At 37.5% G+C, this 24,714-nt stretch overlaps 1 protein-coding gene across 1 annotated transcript in view; it reads right to left on the bottom strand.

Annotated features, from left to right (window-relative positions):
* Positions 1 to 5,849, bottom strand: part of SMYD2 (SET and MYND domain containing 2) — a 90,725-nt gene extending 84,876 nt beyond the window's left edge. Inside the window, exon 1 of the mRNA XM_044671845.1 lies at positions 5,649 to 5,849. Coding sequence (XP_044527780.1) covers positions 5,649 to 5,839 — 191 coding nt within the window. The 5' untranslated portion in view covers positions 5,840 to 5,849. The remainder of the gene's footprint in view (positions 1 to 5,648) is intronic.
* Between the last annotated feature and the right edge of the window lie 18,865 nt (positions 5,850 to 24,714).

The following is a 24,714-nucleotide window of genomic DNA, read 5'->3' as shown; positions in this document are numbered from 1 at the left end:
ATATGGTATGACTGGGACAGAGTACAAGAGATATTATTTATTTGTTCTATATGGAGCAAATATAACTATTCTAGGGTACCATGGATACATATTTGGGAGAAGGAGGGCTCTGGATTTAAAGTCAGAAAATACTGACTTTGGATCGCTTCAGAAACGTATTAGCTGTATTACTCTGGCCCAGTTATTTAACCTCCCTCAGCCTCAGCTTCTTCATTCTCAAAATGGGGATAATAATAGTATTTACAACCCAAGGCTGTTATGAATATGAAGTAAAACATGCTAAGTGCTTTGCAAACTTTAAAGTACTATATGAATGTTAGCTATTATGAGAGGAAGGAGTGCCTACTTTCTTTTCTCAAAAGATTCTCCACCAAAGCCTATCAGAATCAGCTCCATCCCCATAAGAAAATCTCTTGTGTAGCAATTGTCAATTTTCTGTGGATGAATAGTTTATTGAGGGGGGGAAATAGGTATGGTTAAATGGCAATGAAAGATTGAATGATGCCTAGATCAGAAGTATCTAGACATTTAATTAATTCTAGTTGATTGAAAAGAGATTGTTATACATGATGTTAGAAAATGATAAAAGTGGAAAGGGTCATATTACTGAATCCAGAATAAATCTAGGGGACAATTAGGGAAAAGAACACTTTGTAAAACCAGTCAGTCCAACATTAGTAGAACATTAAGATCCCAGTGGCTTTGAAATAGCTCAAGTCCATAATTATGAGTATATATTTTAAGACCAAGTAAATCTTCTCAATGAGCTGAGTATGATAAAAAAAAAAATTTTTTTTCCACCTGGGGCCCTATTAGCTTATCACTAAGAGGTATCTGAAATGAGGAGGGGGACTGTTTTTAGTCCCCAAATTTTATGGGATAAGACCAGAAGTTAAAATTTGGCCTAAAAAGACTTGCCCTGTAGTCCTATACCCAGAAGGAAAAGCTAAAATGTAGCACTGCGGCTTTGGCTGCTTTCTCCTTTACTGAGAACAAGAACATAACTTACATTTCTATAAATGCTCGAAGATTTAAACTGTGCTTTCCTCACTGCTTCTCACCAGCTCCACCTCCCCCCCACCCCAATATCTGCTATCTCTTGCCAAATCCTTTCTATTTTACCTTCTTAACATCTCTCATTCTCTGATCTTGTTATCACCCTAGCACAGACCCTCATCACCACATGCCTGGACTACTGCAATAACCTACTGGTGGGTCTCCTCCTTACCTCAAGTTTCTTTCCACTCCAATCCATCTTCCATTTGGCTGACAAATTGATCTTCCTCAAGTATAGGTCTAACCATGTTTTCCCTGTCCCCTAAACATTGAAATAAAACTTGATTGTTCCTATTATCTCCAAGATCAAATATAAAATCTTCTGTTTGACTTTCAAATCTCTTCATAACTCAGCCCCTTCCTACTTTTAGTTTTCTTATACTTTATTTCCCTTAACATATGCTACTCAATTCAGTGATACTGACTTCCTTGCATAAGAAACTCTTATCTCTATCAATTCTTTAGCACCAGGTCTGAAGTCAAAAGGGCTTGGTTTCAAATCTAGCCTTAGACACTTCCTATCTGTGTGACCCTAGGCAAATCACTTAACTTTCTGGCCCTTTTACCACTTTTCTGTCTTGGAACTGATACTATCATTTCTTTCTTTCTTTTTTTTAAAACCTTTATCTTCCATCTTAGAATCAATACTGTGCATTGGTTCCAAGGCAGAAGAGTGCTAAGGGCTAGGCAATGGGGGTTAAGTGACTTGTCCAGGGTCACATAGCTAGGAAGTGTCTGAGGCCAGATTAGAACCCAGGACCTCCCATCTCTAGGCCTGGCTCTCAATCCACTTAGCTACCCAGATGCTCCCACTAACTATCAATTCTAAGGTAAGAATTAAAAAAAAAAAATCTTACTGTTTTGAATGCCTAGAATTATCCCTGTCCTCACTTCCATCTCCTAACTTCTTTCAGGTTCCAGCTAAAATCCCACCTCCTGCTACAAGTCTTTCCTGACCACCCTTAATACTAGTGACTAGGATGATCTCCAATTTATCCTATCTCTATCTTGTTTGTACCTCATTGTTTGCAATTTTTCTCTCCCATTAGATTGTAAAATGTTAAAGTGCCAGGAACTTTTTTTGGTCTCTTTTTTTCCAGGCATACTACAACACATAGTAGGGCAGTAATGGCAAGCCTTTTAGAGATCAAGTACCCAAACTGCAGCCTCTTGCTGTTTGTGAGCCCCCTGCCTTACTCCAGACAGGAGAGAGAAGAAAGGTTCCCGTTGGGCTGCTGGAGAGAGGGGTGGGTCATATGAGAAATGCCCTTAAGGAGTGTGTAGAGAGGGGAAGGGAGCAGCCTCCTCTGGCACATGTGCCATAGGCTCACCAACATGGTAGTAGGGTAATAAAGAAATAAATTACTACAAATAGATAATCCTTATGACTTAGCTTGACAAACATGTTGTCAGGCAGATATTTTAAGTATTAGCATATCTACTTTCAAGATGAGGCAACTGGGAATCTGACAAATTATTAGCTTAAGGTCTGAAAACCTGGAACACCTTAGATGTCTAATAAATGCTTGTTGAGAGTTTGTCATGCACCCAGGAACTTAATCATCCTGCAGGATTTCATTAGCCTCCACACTTAAAGGTTCATCAATACCTTCATTACTTTATGTCCTGACTAGTGTGAATGAAGAGTTTCTCCCATATTTTTCATTTAAGGAGGGCACCCATGCTCCCAGGCAGGTATTTTCTCTAGTGTCCTTTTGTGTATTCTTTTCTTTGAAGGGAAGGAGTCTAGTTCCCCCCTAGATCCTCCACTCCCTAATCCCCTGCTTCTTTTCCTTTCAGCTTCTTTTTCTATGTTGTCTTCCTCCACTAGATTGTAAGTTCCTAGAGGACAGGGGCTGTCTTTGTACTTGTATCGTCCAACAGTCAACATCTGCATGGCACTTAGCAGGTGCTTAATAAATGTGTATTTGACTGAATGATTGACTGTAAGAGAAAATTCATATCCAGGTTTTTCAATTCTAGACCAAGATTTTCATGCTAGTACCCCATGCCTGTGAAGCTTGACAGGGCTAGGACCCAGTTAGAAGACCCTTAAATATTCTGAAATTGTTCTAATGTTGATGAATCATTTAGAACATGTTCCAGAAAAATCAAATTCTAAGAAATCTGTGGCAAGGTTAAAGCATCTTGGGAAATACATTTTATACTGAAATATTCCCGAAGCAGGAATTTAATTTTGTTACTCACTGAAGAAGTTCCTATCCCTGTGAGACTGCAGAATGCCTTAATTTTGAAGACCTCCACATTTTCTTCAATACAAGTTTAAGCTGGTTTGCTAACTGTGAAAAAAGTATTACAAGGGAAATAGGGGGAAGGGGAGACTTAACTCAGGAAATATTCATTACAATAAAATTCCTATGCAAGAAAAATGAGAACTCTTGGCTTTCTTAACCTGGGAACCAGGAACTTATTTTTAAAAAATATTTGGATAATTATATTTCAACAAATTGTTTCCTTTATAAGCCTATGTATTTTTTTTAATGCACTGAAACATTCTGAGAAACAGAGGGGTCTATAGGTTCCACTAGACTGTCCAAGGAGTCCATGACATATAAGAGGCTAAAAACAACTGCTTCCAAGATTTTGTGGTTGGATCTGACCTGTACATTACCTCATTTTTGGTGCTCTCATTATATTCCTTTGAGGTAATATGGAGACAAAGATGATTATCCTTACCAAGGAGATGGAGAAGCACAGAAAGTGACTTGCTCTGGATTACATACTCAGCAGAGGAACTGGTTCTCAAAAGAAATCTAATCAAATCTTAAAAAAAAAAAAAAAAAGGTGTTGGGCTTGAAAGTACTTTGGTCTATCAATCACCTCTTTTGCATGGCTTTAGTTGGCTTTCTTGGGACTGAGCACGAGAGCGTGTGTGTGTGTGTGTGTGTGTGTGTGTGTGTGTGTGTGTGTGTGTGTNTGAGCACGAGTGTGTGTGTGTGTGTGTGTGTGTGTGTGTGTGTGTGTGTGTGTGTGTTATGGGGTGAGCCTGACATACTCCAAATAGACATGTGTCAGTTTCAGGCAGATGTCTGAGTTTCTGAATTAAGTAAGATGGAGAAAGAGATGGGGCAGGAAGTGAAGGGGGATATAAGATATAAGAGAGACACTAGTGAATATGGATGAGATCAATGCAAACTTGGTTAGGCCTGGAAGAATTGATGTTTAAGGACCCTTATAGTCTTGAAGCTGTACTTAAAAATGATGTAGAATTACAAATCTCAGAGATCTAAGAATCCTTTCTTAAAAACCCAGTCATCATTCACGTAAGAAATATTTAGTAGATACCTGTTCTGGACAGAGCCCATATACTCCAGACAGCTAAATTAAGTCATGGAATGTTTTTTTGAGTGTTGAGTTCTAGTTCTGACTCCACAACTTATTCCCAAATGACAGTTTCCACTTCTCCATTTGCCAAATTAGACACCATCACCTGCCCAGCCAGGCACACATTTTTTTTAGGAATGAAGTCATAAATGATCAAGTGAAGGCATGCTATTGTTTACAAAATGCCATATAAATTAGTCTGAATAATCTTTTTTCTCCTTAAACAAGAGCTGCAATATGGGAAAGCTCTCTCTACAGCTTAAATAATTACCTGGAGGTGAAGGGGGGCGAAAGTGAGGGAGACTGAGAGAGAGTTACTTTTGACTAGATCATATCTTCAGTAAATGTCAGTCAGGGTTTGAACTCAGGCCTTCCTGAAGGACAAGCCAATTCTATTCACTGCCCCACACTGCCTTTCTTTTGAACGCCGGTCTCCAAAATACTGCCTTGCCTAAAGCTTCACCAACAGTCATAGTTTAAAGGAAGAATCCTGCTGCTAAAGAAGTGGGCCAAAGAAGAGAAACAGATGAAAAAGTGTTGAACCTTCCCCAATTTAAAGTGCATCAAAGTACGGTACTTCCTTTGAGTCTACACATTGAAAAGAAAAAGTTCTGATTGGAGTAAATACGTGGAGAAAAGCCCAGCAGGGGTCTCAGTGTTTGGCAAAGTGATGAATGGGCTGCTTGCAGCTTCCCAGACTAGGGACGCCGGTTCTCAACGAAACCAGGGGTAGTATTTGTATCGGCCTTCCTCAAATACAATTTCAGGCCACAATGCTCCAAACAGAAAGATCTAGGGTTAAGGTCTGCTTGGGTCTTTGGGTTCAATCTGCCTAAAGAACTTGGGGAATTTGATCCGGGAGAAGATAGCCTGGGCTCCAGCCGAGGTTTGCCCCAGACCTGGAGCGGGGTCCAAAAAACGTCTAATTTTTAAGTGATTGAATTTGCGAAGGGGTGGGGCTGGAACCCGCCCTTTGGCCCTCAGGTAGCCCCAGGGACCACCACGCCCGACCCTACCCCAACAGATCTTTCCTTCCCCCTCCCCAGTGCACCTCCTCCTCCTCCCCCGTCCAGTACCTCCCCCCTGCAGCCCCAACGGGCTCTAGGACCAGGCGGAGCCCTCAGGCTTCCTCCCGCTCACTTCCTCCCTTCTTGCAGCCAGCTGCTGCTACTGCCACGGGAGTAAAGAGGGAAAGGGGAAGACCCGGTGGGGGGCTTGGGGCCGCGTGGAGTCTCTGCGCGCCTTACCTGGCGAAGCAGTATTCACAGTGGTTCCCCCGTTCGTTGACCGTGAGCACGTAGGTGTAGGCCGGGCAGGAGAAAAGCAGGTCCCCAACACCGTAGCGCTGGAGGGCCCGCAGCCCCCGGCCTTTGCCTGGGCTGAAGAACCTCTCGATGCCCACGTCCTCCCCGTCTCCTCTCGCGCTCTCCGCCCTCATGCTGGGAGCAAGCCTAGGAGATCGGCTAGAGCGTGCACTCTCTGCCCTGCCCTACCCAGCAATGCACGACTCGGTCCCCGGCTCGGCGGCTGTGGCGGCGGCTGCTGCTGCTGCTACTACTACTACTACTGCTGCTGCTGCCTCTCGCGCTGCTGCTGCTGCTGTTGCTACTCGCCGTGGCGCCCCACGGAGGGAGAAAGGGAGGCGACAGGGATGCCAGCCCGGGGGGGTGGGGGCTGCCCGCGGTCAACTCCGGGATTGCTATTACTGGAGAAGCGTCACCTGGAGTCGAGCCGAGGCCGGCAGGCTGGCAGGGGGTGGGGGTTCACACCCGCATGGGGAAGTGGAAAATCAATCCGACGAGGCGCAGTAGAAAGGCCGACTAGCTCCCCGGGAAAGTACTGCAAGCCACCCGCCTGGTCCTAAAGCCCACCCACTGAGGAACTGGGCTATAATGCAATTCGGGGCATGCTTCTGGCCTGGACTTTACCTAATTTTACCTGCCGCCTCCCCCTGGGTGAGGTTTAGCAGTTTTGTTATGGTTTTTTGATGGGGGTGGGGAACAAAACACTTACCTGAAAAGTGGGCTGCGCTAGCTCCGGGGGGGGGGGGGGGGATTCCGGTTGATGGGTCTGCCAATATAGAAATGGGGGTGGGTGGCTGGATGCATCAATTGTTATATCTAAATATCAGATTTTAAAATGCAAAGGCCTAGTTTAACCTTTTAAAAAAATCAAGTCAACAAGCATTTATTAAACGCCTAAAATCTGTAAATCTATTTATATATCTATATATTAGGCACTAGGGATACAATAACAAACAAACAAGTCACCCCCACCCCCTTAAAACTTCATGGCCTGCTCTAAAAGAGTTCATAATTTAATGAGAATGAGTTGGGGAGAAAACATGCAAAACCCTAGTGGACAGGACATTATAAAGGATAAACTGGAGATAATTGGGGAAGGCTTCTAGCAGAAGGTAGGATTTGAGGTGGGACTTGAAGAAAGCCCAAAAGTAGAGATGAAAAGTAATTGCCCAAATTCAAAAAGGTAATGGGTAACAGCAGGATTTTGAAGCCAGTTCATGGGACCTTAGTTGGGCTTATTTTGGAGGGGAGTAAAATGACACCCAGAGAGGTTCTCTAATTTCAAATCCAGTGCTCATTCCTGATTGACTTCCTGTCCTTAATTAGGTTTGCATGGACACCAACATAGTTAAATTTTCCTTTAAAATCCTCAAAGAAAGGTAAATTGTCCAGGCCTGGAGAAAAATATAAACTCTATTCTTATTGAAGGGAGTAGAGGAAGCTAAATGAGACTTAGCAAGTATATAAGGCGTACATTTCAAGAAGTTGGGAAGAAATTAGAGGGATAAAGGCAAAAGCCACTATATACCTTAGTCCAGGGTGCACTAGAGACTTCAATTTATATAGCATTCTGAGTTTCCAACTTGCTATAATTTAAAATACCTTCTGAGCCAGGTGTACTAGTGAAATACCAAAGCTAAGGGATTAGTCTGGACAATCAGTGAAATCAATCAAGTTAGTTCTGCCTTTGTCCAATGGGTAGGTCACTTTGAGGAGAGATTCAAAAATCTCCCTTCTGGGTGCTTGAAATCTAATTAGGAAGCTGAAGGAAGGAGCTGACAAAGCAGGACCTGGGAATCAGGAAGGCTCAGCTAGTTTATCCTTTACAACCTTTTCAGGTCAGGTTGCTTGAGCCTTAGTTGACCAAATTAAAATGGGGACAGTAATAATTGCTGCTATGCCTTCCTTACCAGGTTATTGTGAAGAATGAATGAAATATAATTTTTCAGTACAAAATACAAAAATTGCAGACTAGCTATATTTGGCTATTTATTGTATTATAGCTATATTGGACTAACTGGGTCCTGGAATTCAAAGATGGCAGTGATTCTTGTGAGCTGATAAAGACCAATAAAGCTTCATAGGCTCAAGAATCATAAATAGAAGGAGGAAAGGGATCAAGACTTATGATTATGATAATTGACATTTATTGCAACATATCTGAAAATTACAGATCTAGTCTCAGAAGATATATGTATGTTAAAGTGCGTATAGTACCTTATATTCATTATCTTTGGTCTTCATCACAACTCTGGGAAGTAGATAGTATTATCCTAATTTTATAAGTGTGGAAACTGCATTTCAGAGAAATTAAATGACTTGATAAAGGCAAGATCTTCTTCTTGATCTTTTTGACTCTTAGCTGAGTATGTTTTCACACAAGAATATATAAATTTCTACATTATATGTGATATATACATACATGTATATGCATGTGTGGGTACACATATATGCATATATGTGTGTGTGTGCCAGCAGTGTAGCTGAAATTTTGCTTCTCTAGGCAGCAACATTTCTTGGATACAATTCTGGCCTTGGAATCAAGACCAGTAAGATCTAGATTTAAGTCCTACCCATAATTGACCATAGATTGGCAAGTCACTTAACCTCCACATCTCAGTCAAGACTATGAGCTGCAAAATAGCATTGGTAGACATAACTTCCTTATCCACCACAAAAGTTAATATTGTAAAATAGATAGGCCCAGCCTGTAAGGTAAGAACCATTTGGAGGGTATTCTTGCTAATAGGGAGAAAAAAGGAAGGCTATTAGAAGGTCTTTAATGTATTGTGATATCCATTATCTTTTCAACTTCTCCTGCACATGGTTCAAAGACCAGAGCTGTTGTCAGTATAGTATACTATATTTATACAGCAGTTTAAGTGAGCTTATTTTTTATGGTTGAAGGAACTGATATGGCTTAACCAAAGTCATACATCTTTCTAGTCAGTGGCAGGGCCTGAATTAGAACTGAAATCTCTGATTCCCATTCCTGAACTTATCCCACAATTTAACTAGCCACCCTAAATAACCGACATTTTGCAAGTAGGTACCTCCTGTATTCATAGCAGAGAAAGAGTTTGCCTCAAGACAGGAAAACCCAAGTTTTGCCTTTGGCACATACTGGTTGTATGAACTAGAAAGTAATTTCACATCTTGGTAATCTAGGCAACTAAGACTATAAATTGCAGAGAAGGTGCTAACTGTTATTAGTAGAAGGAGTTTCCTCACCTGGGAATTCACTTTATCAATGAAATCATAGGTCTAGTTCATAATAATTGATGAATGGGGTATTTTAGATATAAGTATCATTTTTTACACCTTTAAATGATTGTTATAACATTTTATAAAAGTGGTTTTTTTTTAGTCTTGAGGCCTCTGTTTGCCTGTTTTCCCTTCAAACCTAACAGACATCTTGCTGTCATCTACAGCTATGCCAGAGTACAATTAGCCAGAAATTCTATTACTATTTTATTGCTATTATAGCTATAAGAAATGAGAGCAGCTGGGTGGCTCAGTGGATTGAGAGCCAGGCCTGAAGTTGGGAAGTCCTAGGTTCAAATTTGGCCTCAGACACTTCCTAGCTATATGACCCTAGGCAAGTCATTTGACCCTAGCTGTCTATCCCTCACCACTCTTCTGCCTTGGAATTAATACATAGTATTGATTCTAAGATGGAAGGTAAAGGTTTTAAAAAAAAAAAGAAAGCAGCCAGGATGTTGTGTTCCATAAGCAAGAGAGTAACTCCATCCATTGGTGGTACCACATTTGGAAATCACCTTGAGGATAATGTTTTGTAGCAACCATTTTAAGTTTGAGCTCACTCTCCCCAGGGACTAAGGTGTAGAGCAGGGGTCGGCAACATATGGCTCTCGAGCCATATTTGGCTCTTTTGAGGGCCAGATATGGCTCTTTCTGCAGGAGCCATAAAGTCAATTTTTTTTCAGGCGCTGTTACAGGAGTGAGCACTGTAAGGCTCTCACAAAATTACATTTTAAAAAATGTGGTGTTTATGGCTCTCACAGCCAAAAAGGTTGCCGACCCCTGGTGTAGAGGGATGAGTTTGCTGCCAGATGGGGAAGATGTGTTTAGATTTCTTTTTTGCTATTTCTTCTCAGGAGATAGCTTTTTATAAAGGTTAATTGATGTTAATTGGTTAAATTTATAGAAGAGTTCAATTGATAATATTGAAGAGATATTAAGTAATCACTGTCAATATTGGGAGAAACACACTGGAATGAAGGCTTAAACCAATATTATTGGAGTTATCATTTGATGGATACTCTTATCAGATGGCCCCTTCTGATACTACATGACTCTCTAGGGTTACTTCTAGAATTCTTGTAACTTGCTCCTATCTTCTTGCCTGTCAGTGGAGTTATGATTGGGATAAGAATCCTCCAGAGTGCACATAGGTTGTTCATTCTTCATTTTCAAAGAGGATTAATAACATCATGTTGTTTTTACCTCAAGTGAATTGGACTTAAATGAGGCAGTGTAACCAAAGTCATCAGCCTCACTCTCTTTTCCAGAGCCATCAAAATTCAGTGGCAAGACAAAGCACTTCACAAACTTGCTTCAGCCAACTTCCTGGCTGTTGCAACAAATTGTTCCCATTCACCTGTTCAGCCAGAGGCAGCCTTCAAGTGCTTGGGGTAGACAGCCCCCTAACTCACGGTAACTCACCCTAAATTTGCTTTAGCCAGCCTGCTGAGACAGTTTTGCATGCTATACCTTCTTGGAGCCACAGGTGAGAGTTAGATGAAAGGTAGAATCCAAAAGTGGATGAGCAACCCAGAAAAAGATTGGACAAGCCCTCGCAAAAAAGCTGCTAGCCCTCTCTGAACATTTCAAACACTCTACATGGGCTCTGTGTAAATGAAGATATTGAAATAGGTGGTCTCTGAGGTCCCTTTCAGCTTTCTTATAACCCTATGATCTGTTAGGGTTCCTTCCACCTCTAAATCAATTCCTTCCGTTCTTGAGGCTGACTGATTGTAGGGGTAGCATGGAGCTATGGCAAATGTGGCCTTTTTACCTTAAGGTGGAATTATACCAACTATACCTGGGAGTGGACTGAAATGGAATTGTGGCTTAAAACTAGCTAACAATCCCGATGGCTCAAGATTTGTTTCTCTTTCTTCAGACTTGGGGCTGCTCACTTAGACCACTGTGTACCTCATTTTGTTCACTGGCTTTTAGGGGTACTAGTTAGAGAGTAAGGTGGTAAAGTAGAAATAATACTGGAAACCTGCTTTTTAAAAAACAATTAAAATTTTTATAAGGGAAATATCAACTGGGTGATGTTAGAGCGTGGGTGGAGGGTTATATTTGAAAATGTCCATGATATAAAAACAAGACATTGATGATACGTAAAATTTTTTTAAAGATATTAAAGTTCATTAGAAGTATATTTAGTAACAGGTTATGAAGAAAACTATGTTATAAAACAACCATCACGGAATGGCAACACACCAATCCAAAGAACACTGATGACAGCACACTCTTAAAAGAGCTCATACTTGTCAGTCTATCAATTCACATTCTCACAGACTCTAAAAATAGCCTTCTTTCAGCCTGCCAAGCCATACCCCTCTCTTTGAGGACCTTATAACATGGAGGAAAAGGACCCAGTAATATTTTATCAAGTTATACTGAAACTCCCAAAACAGCAATGAAAAGAAGACAAGGCATTTTGCTTGATATCTTCCCCCAAAACAGATGTCAGAAAAATACAATGTCTAAATTACCCAAAGTAACTCATATGTGGAAAATATAAATCTTACCATAAGGAAATGAAGCTGCAGAAAAACATGTTTTTATTTTAAAAATTCAAAAGAAAATGTCTCCTTAGGATTCTGATATTAGTTGTTTTCAGATTCCTTCAATGATATCATAATTTTATCTTCTAGGTGGGAACCTTCTATATGTGTTGTTTCCCCTAGTAGAATGTGAATTCTATAGGGCTGGGAGAGGGAGATGTCCTATTTTTGTCTTGTATCTCCAGAAGTTAGCATAGTTCTTCATGCACTGAATAAATGCTTCATTCATTCATTCATTCACAGATTTTTCAGTTAAAGTTGTCCTTGATTTTTCTTTATCCTTCATTCTGTATATCCAGAAAATTACCAGCTCCTTCACTATATTTCTTATAATTATCCCTTCCTTTCTATTCCCACCGCCATGAAGGCCCTAACCACCTTGGCCCTATATTACCACAATAGCAACTAGTCTCTCACTTTCATTTTTGCATTTTCCTGTCTGTTATAGGTAAGTAGCTGGTTGGTGTCAAAGAGTGGGCTTGAGTTCAGATGTAGTCTCAGATGCTCACTAGTTGTGTGACTCTGGGAAAATCTCTTAACCTTCGCCTGCCTCAGTTTCCTCATTTGTAAAATAGAGATAATAATGCCTCTTTCCCAGAGATGTTGTGAGGATCAAATGAAATATTTGTTAAGAGCTTTGCAAATTTTAAAGCACTATTTAAAGAGTGGCTATTAGTTCTACATACCATTGTCAAAATAAGTTTTTTAAGAAGGATGGAAAATTTTGTCCTTCCATCTGATGCAGAGTGAAGCAAAACCAAAAACTATTATATACAATGTAAGTGGAAAGTACCACAAAACATAAAAAGTGAATTTATAAAAATTGCCATTTTACAAAATTACAAAAAAACATTGCCCCAGTGAAGAGAATTGAGAAGATACCCCCATTCTACTCTAGTGTGATTCACTATAGGCATTTTCAGACATTCAATATTTTAACCAATTTTGTAAAATGTTTTTTTCCTTTTCCTTGAAAATATTGTTATATTTTAAGACTAAAACATTGATTTTAATTCAATTTTTATAAGACTTAAACTGCTTTTAAAATTTTTTCCCTTTATAAATTTCACCCACTACACACATCCTTAGGAAACTCTTCTAAAGGTCAAGCTTTTGTCTTGTCATTACCTTCACCTTTGTGTATACGGTGTTATAGGGTGTTTAGGAAGGACAAGCATCTCTGGTGTGCGGACTCACCTTGTCCTTTTCAGGCTGCTTATTCACTTTTCTCCTCAGTGCTTATTGCCCCAGTGGCTCCAGAAGCTGTAGCATACACAGCAGCCACACCTCAGTAAAAGCCTGGGAGACTGGCTAAACAAGATTGAGGGTAACTGACAGCCTCAAACCTATTGGTGAGTTAGGGGGGTGTCTACATCAAGCAGTTGAAGACTTCCCTATGGAGGAACAGGAAGTTGAGAACAATGTATTGCAATAGCTATTAAGGATTAAGAACTTGGTTAGACATGGGAGATATGGAAGTTCATTGTATTCCAGGCTATCACCAGTCATCTTGACTTTTATCTTGCCACTGGACATTGATGACTCTGGAAGAGAGAATGAGGCTGTTGACTTTATGCAACTCTACCTCACTTAAATCCAATTCATACACAAGTCAAGCCATCACTCTGTGACCACATCTCCACCTTTGTAATCTCACCTATCACCCATTTTCCAGAGAAACTAGTTTAGCCTAAAGGACGGATCTCATAAATTTTAACTATTCTAGCAACTCTCATAGCCTGAAGATTCTCATTGCCATGGAACCTTTACCTTGTAAATCAATTCGTATGTCTTTATTGTGGTTTCTGAAAGGGAGGTCCAAATGATATAGTCTCAAATATGACCATGTCATTGATAGCCAATCAGAAGAAGAAACACATAGGTTGCTTAAGATTTTACTCTGTCATCTTGCTAATTGTATAAAAGACCCCGTCAGCCCTCACTCAATGCCTTTGGGCATTGAGAAAGACTCTTGACCCAATTTATTGGTCACCATTTTATTGTTACTATTCAGTAATGCCCAAATTTTCATTAACTTGTGGATAGCATGCCAATGCTGTCCATGCAGTTTTCTTGATAAAGATATGGAAATGGTTTTCCATTTCCTTCTTCAGGGAATCAAGACAAACAGATCAAGTGATTTGCCTAGAATTATACAACTAGTAAGTGTCTGAGGTCAGATCTGAACTCAGGTCTTCTTGACTCTAGATCCAAATATCTATCCACTAAACCACTTAGCTTGATCATGCTCATCCCATGTTCTCTCAATTTATCTTAATTTCAGTCAAGACAAGGGTATGGTTCTCTGAGGGTTGAAAAGATAATGGGAGAAATTTAGAATAGATTTAAAACTCAATATATCAATACCATTTAAAAAAAAGATATCTCTAAATGACCCTTCCTACTCTCTCACTCCCATATTTTAAAACTCTAGTTCCCTATTGCCTATTACAAGTTTAAACTTTTCTGCATGGCCCTGAAGATCCTCCTAATCCTGCTGTTTCAATTTTATTTTCTACTGTTCTCTAACATGAATCTAATGTTTTATTAGCCTCTGAAAAAGTCCTGCCCATAACTACCCCTGTGTCTTTCCTCATGTTATCACCTTATTTAAAAAGCCCTCCCTCCTCTTCCCTTATTTAGTCCATTAACAATCCTTCATGGCCCTTCTTAAATACAAATCTTTCTATAAAATGTTTCCCCATTATTGTGGTTCATAGGATTGTTTTCTCAATTCTTCTATGATGTATGTTATTGTGCTATATATCTTGATACTTAGTTATAAATAGTCTTGGCTAAAAATGTAGCATAGGGTAGTTATAGAGCAAGAACTAGACTTTTTAAGTCAGAAGACTTGTTTTCAAATGCCATCTCCTTTATTATAATATTAGAAAAGTCAATGAAATCCTCTAGACCTCAATGTTTTACCTCTATAAAATGGGAATACTAATATACTCCCTATCTCATGATGGTGTGAAAATCAAGTGAGCTAATATCTACAACATATATTTTTTTAAATCCTTACCTTCTGTCCTGGAGTCAGTACTATATATTGGTTCCAAGGCAGAAGAGTAGTAAGGACTAGGCAATGGGGGTCAAGTGACTTGCCCAGGGTCACACAGCTGGGAAGTGTCTGAGGCTAGATTTGAACCCAGGACCTCCCATCTCTAGGCCTGGCTCTCAATCCACTGAGCTACCCAGCTGCCCCCTCTACAACATATTTTGTAGCTACAAAATAGTAATAAAGTATTATGTAACTGTTACTTCTTTATATATCTATTATTATTTTTAATACTTCAGTGGCTCCATGGCATTATTAACATGGGTAGGTAGCTGAGTGATGCAATGGAAAGAGCATAGTCTTGGCGTCAAGAAGACCCAAGTTCAAATCTTACCCTGAACACACTAGCTATATGACCCTAGGTAATCACTTAACCTCTATGTGCCTCTTTTTCCTTATCTGTAAAATGGGTGTAATAATAGTATCTATCTTACAGGGTTGTTTTGAGGATCAAAAGAAATCACATTTGTAAATTGCTTTGCAAACTTTCAAATATTGTATAAATGCTACCAATGATCATTTCATTACATTCTCTAGAAGTACAAATTACAGTCTAGCCATGTCTTTCAACCTTTATGACTGTTTTTGTCCTACCATAAATCCTCCAGGCTTTGTTTCTTCATCTAAGTCAGAGGTTCTTAACCTTTTTGTTTTATAGAATCCTTTGACAGTATGGTGAAACCTATGAACTCTTTCTCAGAACAAAGTTTCTAAATGCATAAAATAAAGTATACAGGATTACAAAGGAAACCAATTATATTGAAATAAATATGTAATTTTTTCCCCATCCAAGATCATAAACTGGCTGAAATCCATGTACTCTAGGCTAAGAATCATAGAGTCAGGACTTTTAAAATTATACAAATATCATCATGGCATGTAGATTATTTATGTGTTATCCCTCATTCTTACTACGTTCTCATTTGGAAGTCATTGGTTGTATGCTGAAACTTTATGCTCATGATATATTTTATCCTTTGCTCTTTGGGAGAATTACAATGTAGGTTCTTTGAAGATTATATTTTGCTGTGACATTTGGAGACATATTGTTTCCCTGAATAAATGCTATTCTTAAAAAGATGGAATGATTTTTCAGGGAGAGTTTTGTGGTTATTGAAAGCTCTGTACAATTTTCCAAGTGCATTCTAGTTGATTCTCTTTCTCCCATTAGATTCCAATCTATTCTTATCCATCTATGATATCTATCTAGGATGTCTGAACTGATGGACTATTTTAATAGACTGTCACCCCAATTGCATATCAATATGTGAACAATATTCCATTTTTTTGTGGGTTGATTGTTAAGACAAACTTTTTTGAATGTGTGTAAATCTCTTTTAGGTGTCTCTGTAGTATTCTAAAGCTATGTATAACTAACACAAAGATATCTGCAAACAGGAATGACTGGAAGACCTTAATATCAAGAAGGAATCCTTCCACATCTTTTACAACACTGGCAAAATCTTTTGGTCAACAATGTCTTTTGATATTAATAATCATAGAATTTATACATTTGTAGCTGGGATTGGACTGGAGAACTTTCCATGTGAGATGTTTTATTTTAAGAGAGCCTTTAAAGTTGCATTTTGATCTATATAATCAATTTTTAAATAGATAACCAATAAATGAGCAAGTCCTTATATTCTCTAATTTTTTAAGGTAGTTGAATGACTATAAACATATGGCTTCTAATAGAATATAATTGGATAATTTGCCTCTTTCTTACTCATATTTTTAGCAAGAATGTACTCAATATATGTGTAGATCATTATCATAAGATTTTATAAAGGTAAGAAAATATGAATATGAGTCAGTGAGTATTGATACCCTTTGATCCCTTATTATTAGATAATTTGCTCTCTAGACCATTTCTGTATTTGCTTGGACTTGTTCAGGCTCTTGTCCTGTCTTCATTTTCTGTGGTGCATTTCTACTTCCTTATTTAACAAATCAGGGACTGAGATACCAGAATTCAAATGTGATAATGTGGTATATACATTGACACTGATAAGGAAAATAAGTTGTTTTAGAAATGATGACAGATCTTTACCCTTTTTTTGGTCAGTTATCCTTTCAGTTTCACCTTTAAGTGCTCTTAGAAAGATTTGGCTTATTTGGTGTAAAATAAACTTTCAGCAAACTTTTTATCCACCAGTTCTTGCAATTTTATTTATTTTTTATTTTTTAAAAACCCTTACCAAATTGGAAAATAAGAGAATGTCCCTTGATTGGGGAATGGCTAAAACAAATTGTGGTATCTGTTGGTGATGGAATACTATTGTGCTCAAAGGAACTGGAGGAATTCCATGGGAATTGGAATGACCTCCAGGAATTGATGCAGAGTGAAAGGAACAGATCCAGGAGAACATTGTACACGGAGACTGATACACAGTGGTACAATTGAACATAGCGGGCTTTTATACTAGCAGCAATGCAAAGATCTAGAGCAAGGCTGAGGGACTTAATAAGAAAGAAAACTAGCCACATTCAGAGGAAGAACTGTGGGAGGAGAAATGCAGAAGAAAAACAATTGCTTGAACACATGGGCTGTTGGGGATATTATTGGGGATGTAGACACTAAATGATAACTCTAGTCCAACTATCAATAATATGGAATTAGGTCTTGATCAATGATACATGTAAAACCCAGTGAAATTGTGCGTTGGCTAAGGGGGATTGGGCGCATTGGGGGAGAGGGAAAGAATATGAAATATGTAACTGTTATTCCTGTTGGCTCCCAGAGGAGCATAGGGCCGCAACCATCTCACGCCAACGGACTCTGTTTGCCTTGGTTGTCAGAAGATTTATCGACGAACTGGCTTCCCAAAGGCTTTTGCCAGCACGAGTCATGTACTCTGTTGGAGAGCAATCTTCCAGACTAGGCGATCATTGGTTTTGGTTTAATGAGGTTGCCGTTTCTGTTTTTTTATGGGGTGAGGTTGCTAGCTCTACGCCCAACCCTCCTCCTTTTTCAGCCGGGCTTGGGACCCTCCTTGGCGGAGTTTATGTATGTAACTAGGAGACAATATTCAAAATTTCAAAAAATTAAAAAAAAAAAACAAACCCTTACCTTCCATCTTGGAATCAATACTGTGTATTGGTTCCAAGACAGAAGAGTGGTAAGGGCTAGGCAATGGGGGGGGGGGGGGGGTAAGTGACTTGCCCAGGGTCACACAGCTATGAAGTGTCTGAGTCCATATTTGAACCTAGGACTTCCTGTCTCTAGGTCTAGCTTTCAATCCACTGAGCCACCCAGCTGCCAGGAGTTCTTGCAATTTTAGAAGCTACTTCTGCTTACAATCTTCCTTAATGTTTTTGTATATTTTGTAATTCACTTCTATGAGGTTTTGAGTATAAAGCTTATGTTTTAAAATAGTGTTGCCATTGCCTGCCATATCTTTTCACTTAGCAAATGTTTGCTGGCTACAGTTTCTAAACTCTGTTAGCTTGGGCCAGTTTGCTTTTCACTAGTTAAAGTTCATTAGAAAATAGTTATAATCTGTGCCAATGGTTATTTTTTTAAATTTCCCATTTAAAAATCAGTAACTTATTTGAAATGTTGTATTAAAACTGTTGTAATTTTATGCAAAACTTATCATTTCACACTATCTTATTTGAACTCTTTTTCAATTTTGATGTTGATTTTTATCTTTATGCTAACGTCAATAACACAGTTGAAATGAAAGTGATTTTTGTATTGCTAACCAGTTATTTCCTGACTCTTAAAATATAGTTAGTTTTATTTTTTGTGAGATTATTTGGAGCTTAACCATTTTCTTACTCTGAGAGAAAGTATGGTATTGAGGTAAGAATGAAGGACTGTGAGTTAGGAAAAATGTGGGTTCCTGACTCTTCTACCACTAAATAGTTATATTGATCACTGAAAAAAAACTTAGCCTCTCCCAGCCTCAATTTCTTCATTTGTAAAATGGAGGTGATAACTGTGGTACATATTATTGAGAAATTCAAATAATAAAATGTATATAAAATGCTTTGTAAACTTTAAATCTCTATTTTAATTTTATTTTTGGCTCTCTTAAAAATATATTCATGACCAAAAGGCATGTGTCTACAGTAGAGTCTATAAGCCTCTTGTTTCTTTTGTTTCTTAATCCCGGGCCATATTTTCCAATGTATTTTTCATCAATATCACCTCTATCCTTCTTTGCATTGGAGTTGCCTACAATTTAAGTATATATTGATTTAATTCTTTGTATGTATGTGTTTCACTAGCTTGTTTTTGTTTCTTTAATTGAATTTTATTTTTAAAAGAATTTACTTCTTTTCAGTTTCACCTTCCCATTTCCCCAAGTGATAAAGAAAATCAAAACCCTCATTACAAAATGTATAGTCAAGCAAAACAAATTCTTTTATTGACCATGTTAAAAAAAAGTCTCATTATGCACTCTAAATCTATCGTCTATCAAGAGGTAGCTAGCATATTTCAACATGAGTCCTTTGAAATGAAGGTTAGTTATTATGCTGATCAGAGTTCCTAAGTCTTTCCAAAGTTGTTTGTCTTTACAGTATTGTTACTGTGGTATAAATTGTTACTTCACTCTGTATCAGTCCATACAGGTTCTTCCAGTTTTCTCTGAAATCATTCCCTTGAACATGTTTTATAGCACAATAGTATTATAGAACATTTGTATATCACAACTTGTTCAGACATTGCCCAATTAATGTACTCCCCCTCAGTTTTCAATTCTTTGTCATTTCACAAAAAGCTACAAATATTTTTGCATATCCTTAGAGTTTGTTTCTAAAGGATGAACCCCTCTCTTTTATGTTGCCCTCTCTGAGTTCCTCTTTTCCTTCTGTTTCCCATTTTAGAGAAATGCACTTCCATACACTATTCTGTATCATATTTTGCCTTCCTTTGATTGGTTCACATAAAATGAAACTTAAGAGTCACCCATTTCCCCATCCCTTCCTCCTTGTTTTTACAGACTTCTACCTGTACACCTTGATGATGTAAAATAGTTTCCTCTATTCTTCCCTCTTTGGTATATTCCTTTTTCTATACTTCTAAGAGCATCGAAATATGACAGAACCATTCATCAGCTTTCTGTTCAGTTAAACTTCTTTGTATAACTCCTGTCAGTGATAAGGCTATGAGGGGATACATATGCCATCTTCCCATATTTGTAAGAAATTTATCCTTGTTTAGTCCCTTATGTTTGTTCCCTTGTGTTTACTACTTTATGTTACTCTTGACTCCTTTGTTTCCAATTTTAAGTTTTTATTGTGCAGCTCTGGTCTTTCCTCCCCTCTCTGTATGATTATACTGTTTTGCAGAATAAGTTATTCTTGGCTATATGTCTATATCATTTGCCTTCTGGAATCTAATATTCTAAATTCTCTGATGTTTTCAATTGGTGATTGCCAAATCATGTGTGATCCTGAATGTGAATCTTTCCAACTTGAACTCTTTCTTTTGGACTGCTTGTTGTTTTTTTTCTTTGATTTGGAAACTGTATTTTGATGATGTTCCTGGGAGCTTTTATTTTGAAGTTTTTTCAGGATGTTATAAATGGATTCTCTCTACTTATACATTGCCTTTTCATTCTAAGAGATCAGAATGATTTTCTTTTGTTATATCTTTTTAAAAATTATTATTTGTAACATTCTTTTAAAAAAATTTGAGTTGCAAATTCTCTTCCTCTCTCAAACCCTTCCCCTTTGAGGAAAGACAATTGAGAAGGCAAGCAATATGATATCATTTATATCTGTGAAATCATGTAAAATATATTTCCACAATAGCCATGTTTCAAAAAAACAAAACAAGAAAAATAAAGTAAAAACAATTATACTTCACTTTGCACTCGTTCATCGGTTTTCTGGAGGTGGATAGCATTTTTCATCATGAGTCCTCATTTGTCTTGGATCATTATATTGATCAAAGTAGCTGTTTCAAAGTTGATCATTGTTACAATATTGCTATTATTGTTTACAGTGTTCTTGGTCTACTGACTTTCCTTTATATCAACTCTTGTAGGTGTTCACAGGTTTTTATGACATTCCCCTTATCATTTCGTATAGCACAGTAGTATTCCATCATAATCAAATACCATAACTTGTTCAGCCATCCCCAATTAATGGGCATCTCCTTAATTTTCAGTTTTTTGCCACAACAAAAAGAGCTGCTGTGCATATTTTTGCTCTTATAACCCTTTCCCATAACCTTTGATTTCTTTAGGATACAGACCTAGAAATGGTATTACTAGGTCAACGGGCATGCATAGTTTTATAGTCCTTTGTGTATTATTCTCCAGAATGGTTGGATCAGCTCACAACTCTGCTAACAGTACATTAGGGTTTCTATTTTCCCTACATCCTCTCCAACATTTATTATTTTTCTTTTTTCTGTCATATTAGACTAACTGATAGGTTTGAGATGGTACTTCAGAGTTATTTTAATTTTAATTTCTTTAATCAATGATGATTAATATAGCTATTGATTTCTTTTTCTTTGAAGCTGCCTGTTCATATTCTTTGACCATTTATAAATTAGGAAATGGCTTTTATTTTTTATAAACTCAGCTCAATTTTCTATATATTTTGAAATAAGGCCTTTATCAAAGAAACTTGCTAAAAACTTTTAAAATATTATATGGGATTTTCATACTGTACCATACAATATTTTTAAAAATTTCATCAAGTATTATCTGTAAAATGACCTAGAAAAGGAAAACGCAAACCAGTCTAATATCTTTGCTTAAGAAAACCCAAAATGAGGCCACAAAAAGTCAGATGTGACTGAAACATCTGAACAACAACCCTCATATTTTGTGGTCTATACTTTTAGCAAAATATAGTTTCCCTGATTATCTCTTTAAATTAGGTGAATTTTTGCTTTTGCTTTGTCTGAAACGATGTTTGCTACTCCTGCCTTTTTACCTTGTTCCAGCTCTTTATTTTAACTCTGTGCATGTCTTTTTGTTTCTAGTGTGTTTCTTATAAATATCATATTATTGAATTCTGGTTTCCAATCAATTCTGCTATACACTTCAGTTTTATGAGTTAGTTCATCCCATTTACATTCACAGTTATAATTACTAATTGTGTATTTTCCTCCATCCTATATTCTTCTGTTTATCCTTCTCTCTTTTTACCCTGTCCTTCCTCAAAAGTCTATTTTTCTTTCAATCACTGCCTCCCTTAATCTACCTGTTTTTAAAATCAACCCCTGGCCCTTTCCCCTTTCTCTTATTCCCTTACTCTTCTATTTCCTTTTTAGGTAAGATAGATTTCTGTACCCATTTGAGTGTATGCATGTGTGTGCGTGTGTGTGTGCATGCATATGTGTGTATTCTACCCTCTTTGAATCATTTCTGATGAGAGTGAGATTAAGTGATTCCTCCCCTATTTTATCCTCTAGTCTTCCTTACATGTCTCTTTTATGTGAGAAAATTTCCCCATCCTTCCTCTACTTTCTCTCTTCTCCCAGTGTTTGCCTTTTTCTTACATCTTCATTTTTTGAGATCATCCCAACATAATCAGCTTATACCCTTTCCTTCTGTCTATATAGACTCATTCTAATTGCTCTAATAATGATAACACTCTTATAAGCTAACTATTCCATGTTTCCTTGTAGGAATGTAAAGAGTTTAAACCTATTAAATCCCTTTTGATTACTCTTTCATGTTTACCTTTTTGTGCTTCTCTTGAATCTTTTGTTTGAATATCAAATTTTCTATTCATCTCTAGTCTTTTCATCAAGAATTCTTGAAAGATCTCTACTTCATTAAATATCCATATTTTCCCTGAAGGATTATACTCAGTTTTGTTGGGGTGTAAGTTATTTTGGGGTGTTATTCTACCTCCCTTGCCTTTTGGAATATCATATTGTAAGTCCTCTGCTCCTTTAATGTGGAAGCTGCTAAATCTTGTGTGATTCTAACCATGACTCTATGATATTTGAATTGTTTTGTTTTCTTTTTTTCTATCTGCTTACGGTATTCTTTCATTGACCTGGGAACTCTGGAATTTTGATATACCATTCTTAGGAGTTTTCATTTTGGGATCTCTTTTAAAAGGTGGATTCTTTACATTACTATTTTACCTTCTAGATCTAAGTTATTGGGGCTATTTTCCTTCATAATTTCTTGAAATAGGATGTGTAGGTTTTTTTTTTTTTTTTGATCAAGGCATTCAGGTTTTCCAACAATTCTTAAACTACCTCTCCTCGATCTATTTTCTAGGTAAGTTGTTTTCCCAATGAGATATTTCACATGTTCTATTTTTTTCATTCTTTTAGTTTTTAAAATTTCTCATGGAGTCATTAACCTCTACTTGCCTAATTTTAACTTTTAGGAAATTATTTTCTTTAGTGAGTTTTCGTACCTCTTAATCCATTTGGTCAATTTAAATTTTATGCAGTTCTTTTCTTCATTGAAATTTTGTGCTACTTTTACCATTTGGCCAATTCTTATTTTATTCAGAAGTTGGTTTTTTGTGCATCTTTTTCCAGGCTGTTAATTCTCTTTTCAGAATTTTTTTGTATCACTTTCATTTCTTTCTCAACTTTTCCCTTCTCTTAGTCTTTTAATTCTTCTAAGAATTCTTAATGAACTTGTATCCAATTTGAATTTTTCTTTGAGGCTTTGCTTATAGCTGTTTTCACATTGTCTTCTAAGTCTGTGCCTTAATCTTCCTTCCCACTATAGTTGATTTTTATGGTCAGGTTCTATTTTTATTGTTTGCTCCTTTTTCTATACTATTTCTTGACTGAACTTTGTATTACATTTGGACTTCCTCAGTGGGAAGGTATTCTCTTAAGCTTTCAATTTTTTTTTTCATACTGCTGTTTTTAGAGATAGTTCATTGGATTTTTTTCATACTGCTATTTTCAGAGATAGTTCAAGGAGTCTATTAGTTTTTGGTACTTCCAAGGTGGCACAGTCCAGGGAGAGGTGTAGTCACTGTTCTCTTGGTCTATACTCTGAAAAGGACCCCTTCATTCCCAGAGCTGAAAGTGCTAGTCTCCTTTTGGGCCTTGACCTGTGACCTGTGACCTCTGCAGCCACACATGCTAGTGCTCCTTTCTGTTTTGGAACTGTGATCAGTATCCCTGCTTATTTATTAACAAAAATAAGCCTTTCTTTTTGCCCTGAAACTGTGATTCAGAACTAATGTGGGTAATGAAACTGGCAAACAGTTCTCAGTCCTGAGCCCAGTGTCAGTTCGGGGTCCTCAGTAATCTTTTTCTGACCAGTCGTCCAATCCCTTTACTGGACTGAGGGCTCTCAAACCTACTGCTGCTATTGTAATCTCTTCCATGCCTACCACCAGTGCTGCCCAAGTGTGCTCTGAATTGACCTCTTCCTTGGAGACACATACCTCTCCTTTTGATCTCCTAAGTTGTCTTAGGCAGAAAAAATGAATCACCTTGGCATATTGCTGGCTCTGCCAGTTCAAAATTCACCCTGAAACATTATTTTAAAGTTATTTTAATATTGAATTGAGGGAATTGAAATGAGGGAATATTGAAAGAGTTTGATTGGGTTACTGACTGTTCCTTTGGCTTCTACTGACATCTTGGCTTCACCCCATCTCTTTTATGATTTCTTGAAATATGATATCCAAACCTTTTTCTGTGACTTTTAAGTGTTTGACTGATTCTTTAATTATTCATCCACAATCTATTTTTCTTGATTAGTTTTTTTTTTTGCTATTTAGTGCCCTATGCTTCTATTTTTTCAGACTTTTTATTTTGTATAATTTTTCTTATTGGCTTAAGGAGTCAGTAACTTTCATTTGGTCTTTTCTAATTTTCTGAGAATCTGGTGCTTGGTCTAAGTTTTGTACCTCTTGTATTCATTCCCTTTCCAATTCCTTCTTGCATAACTCATATCTTTTTCAATATTTCCACTAGTGTGCTTATTTCATTTATAAAAAAATTATACTTTTAAGCTCAAAGAAAACTATTGTTTCATCTCTAATTGAATATGTGCTTGAGTTCTGTTTTTCTTTGAGGTTTTCTATTGTAGATGTTTTAGAGTCATTCTCTTCTTCTGGATACTTGTATCCTTAGTGTCCTTGTCATCAAAATTTCATGTTGAGATCATTGTTATTTTTTTGTCTACTTATTCTTCTAGACAATTTCCCGAGTTTATTTTAGTAA

The sequence above is a fragment of the Gracilinanus agilis genome, chromosome 4 (assembly GCF_016433145.1).
Source record: "Gracilinanus agilis isolate LMUSP501 chromosome 4, AgileGrace, whole genome shotgun sequence".
Taxonomy (NCBI): domain Eukaryota; kingdom Metazoa; phylum Chordata; class Mammalia; order Didelphimorphia; family Didelphidae; genus Gracilinanus; species Gracilinanus agilis.
The sequence above is the reverse complement of the archived record's forward strand: the minus strand, read 5'-3'. Positions and strand labels throughout refer to the sequence as shown.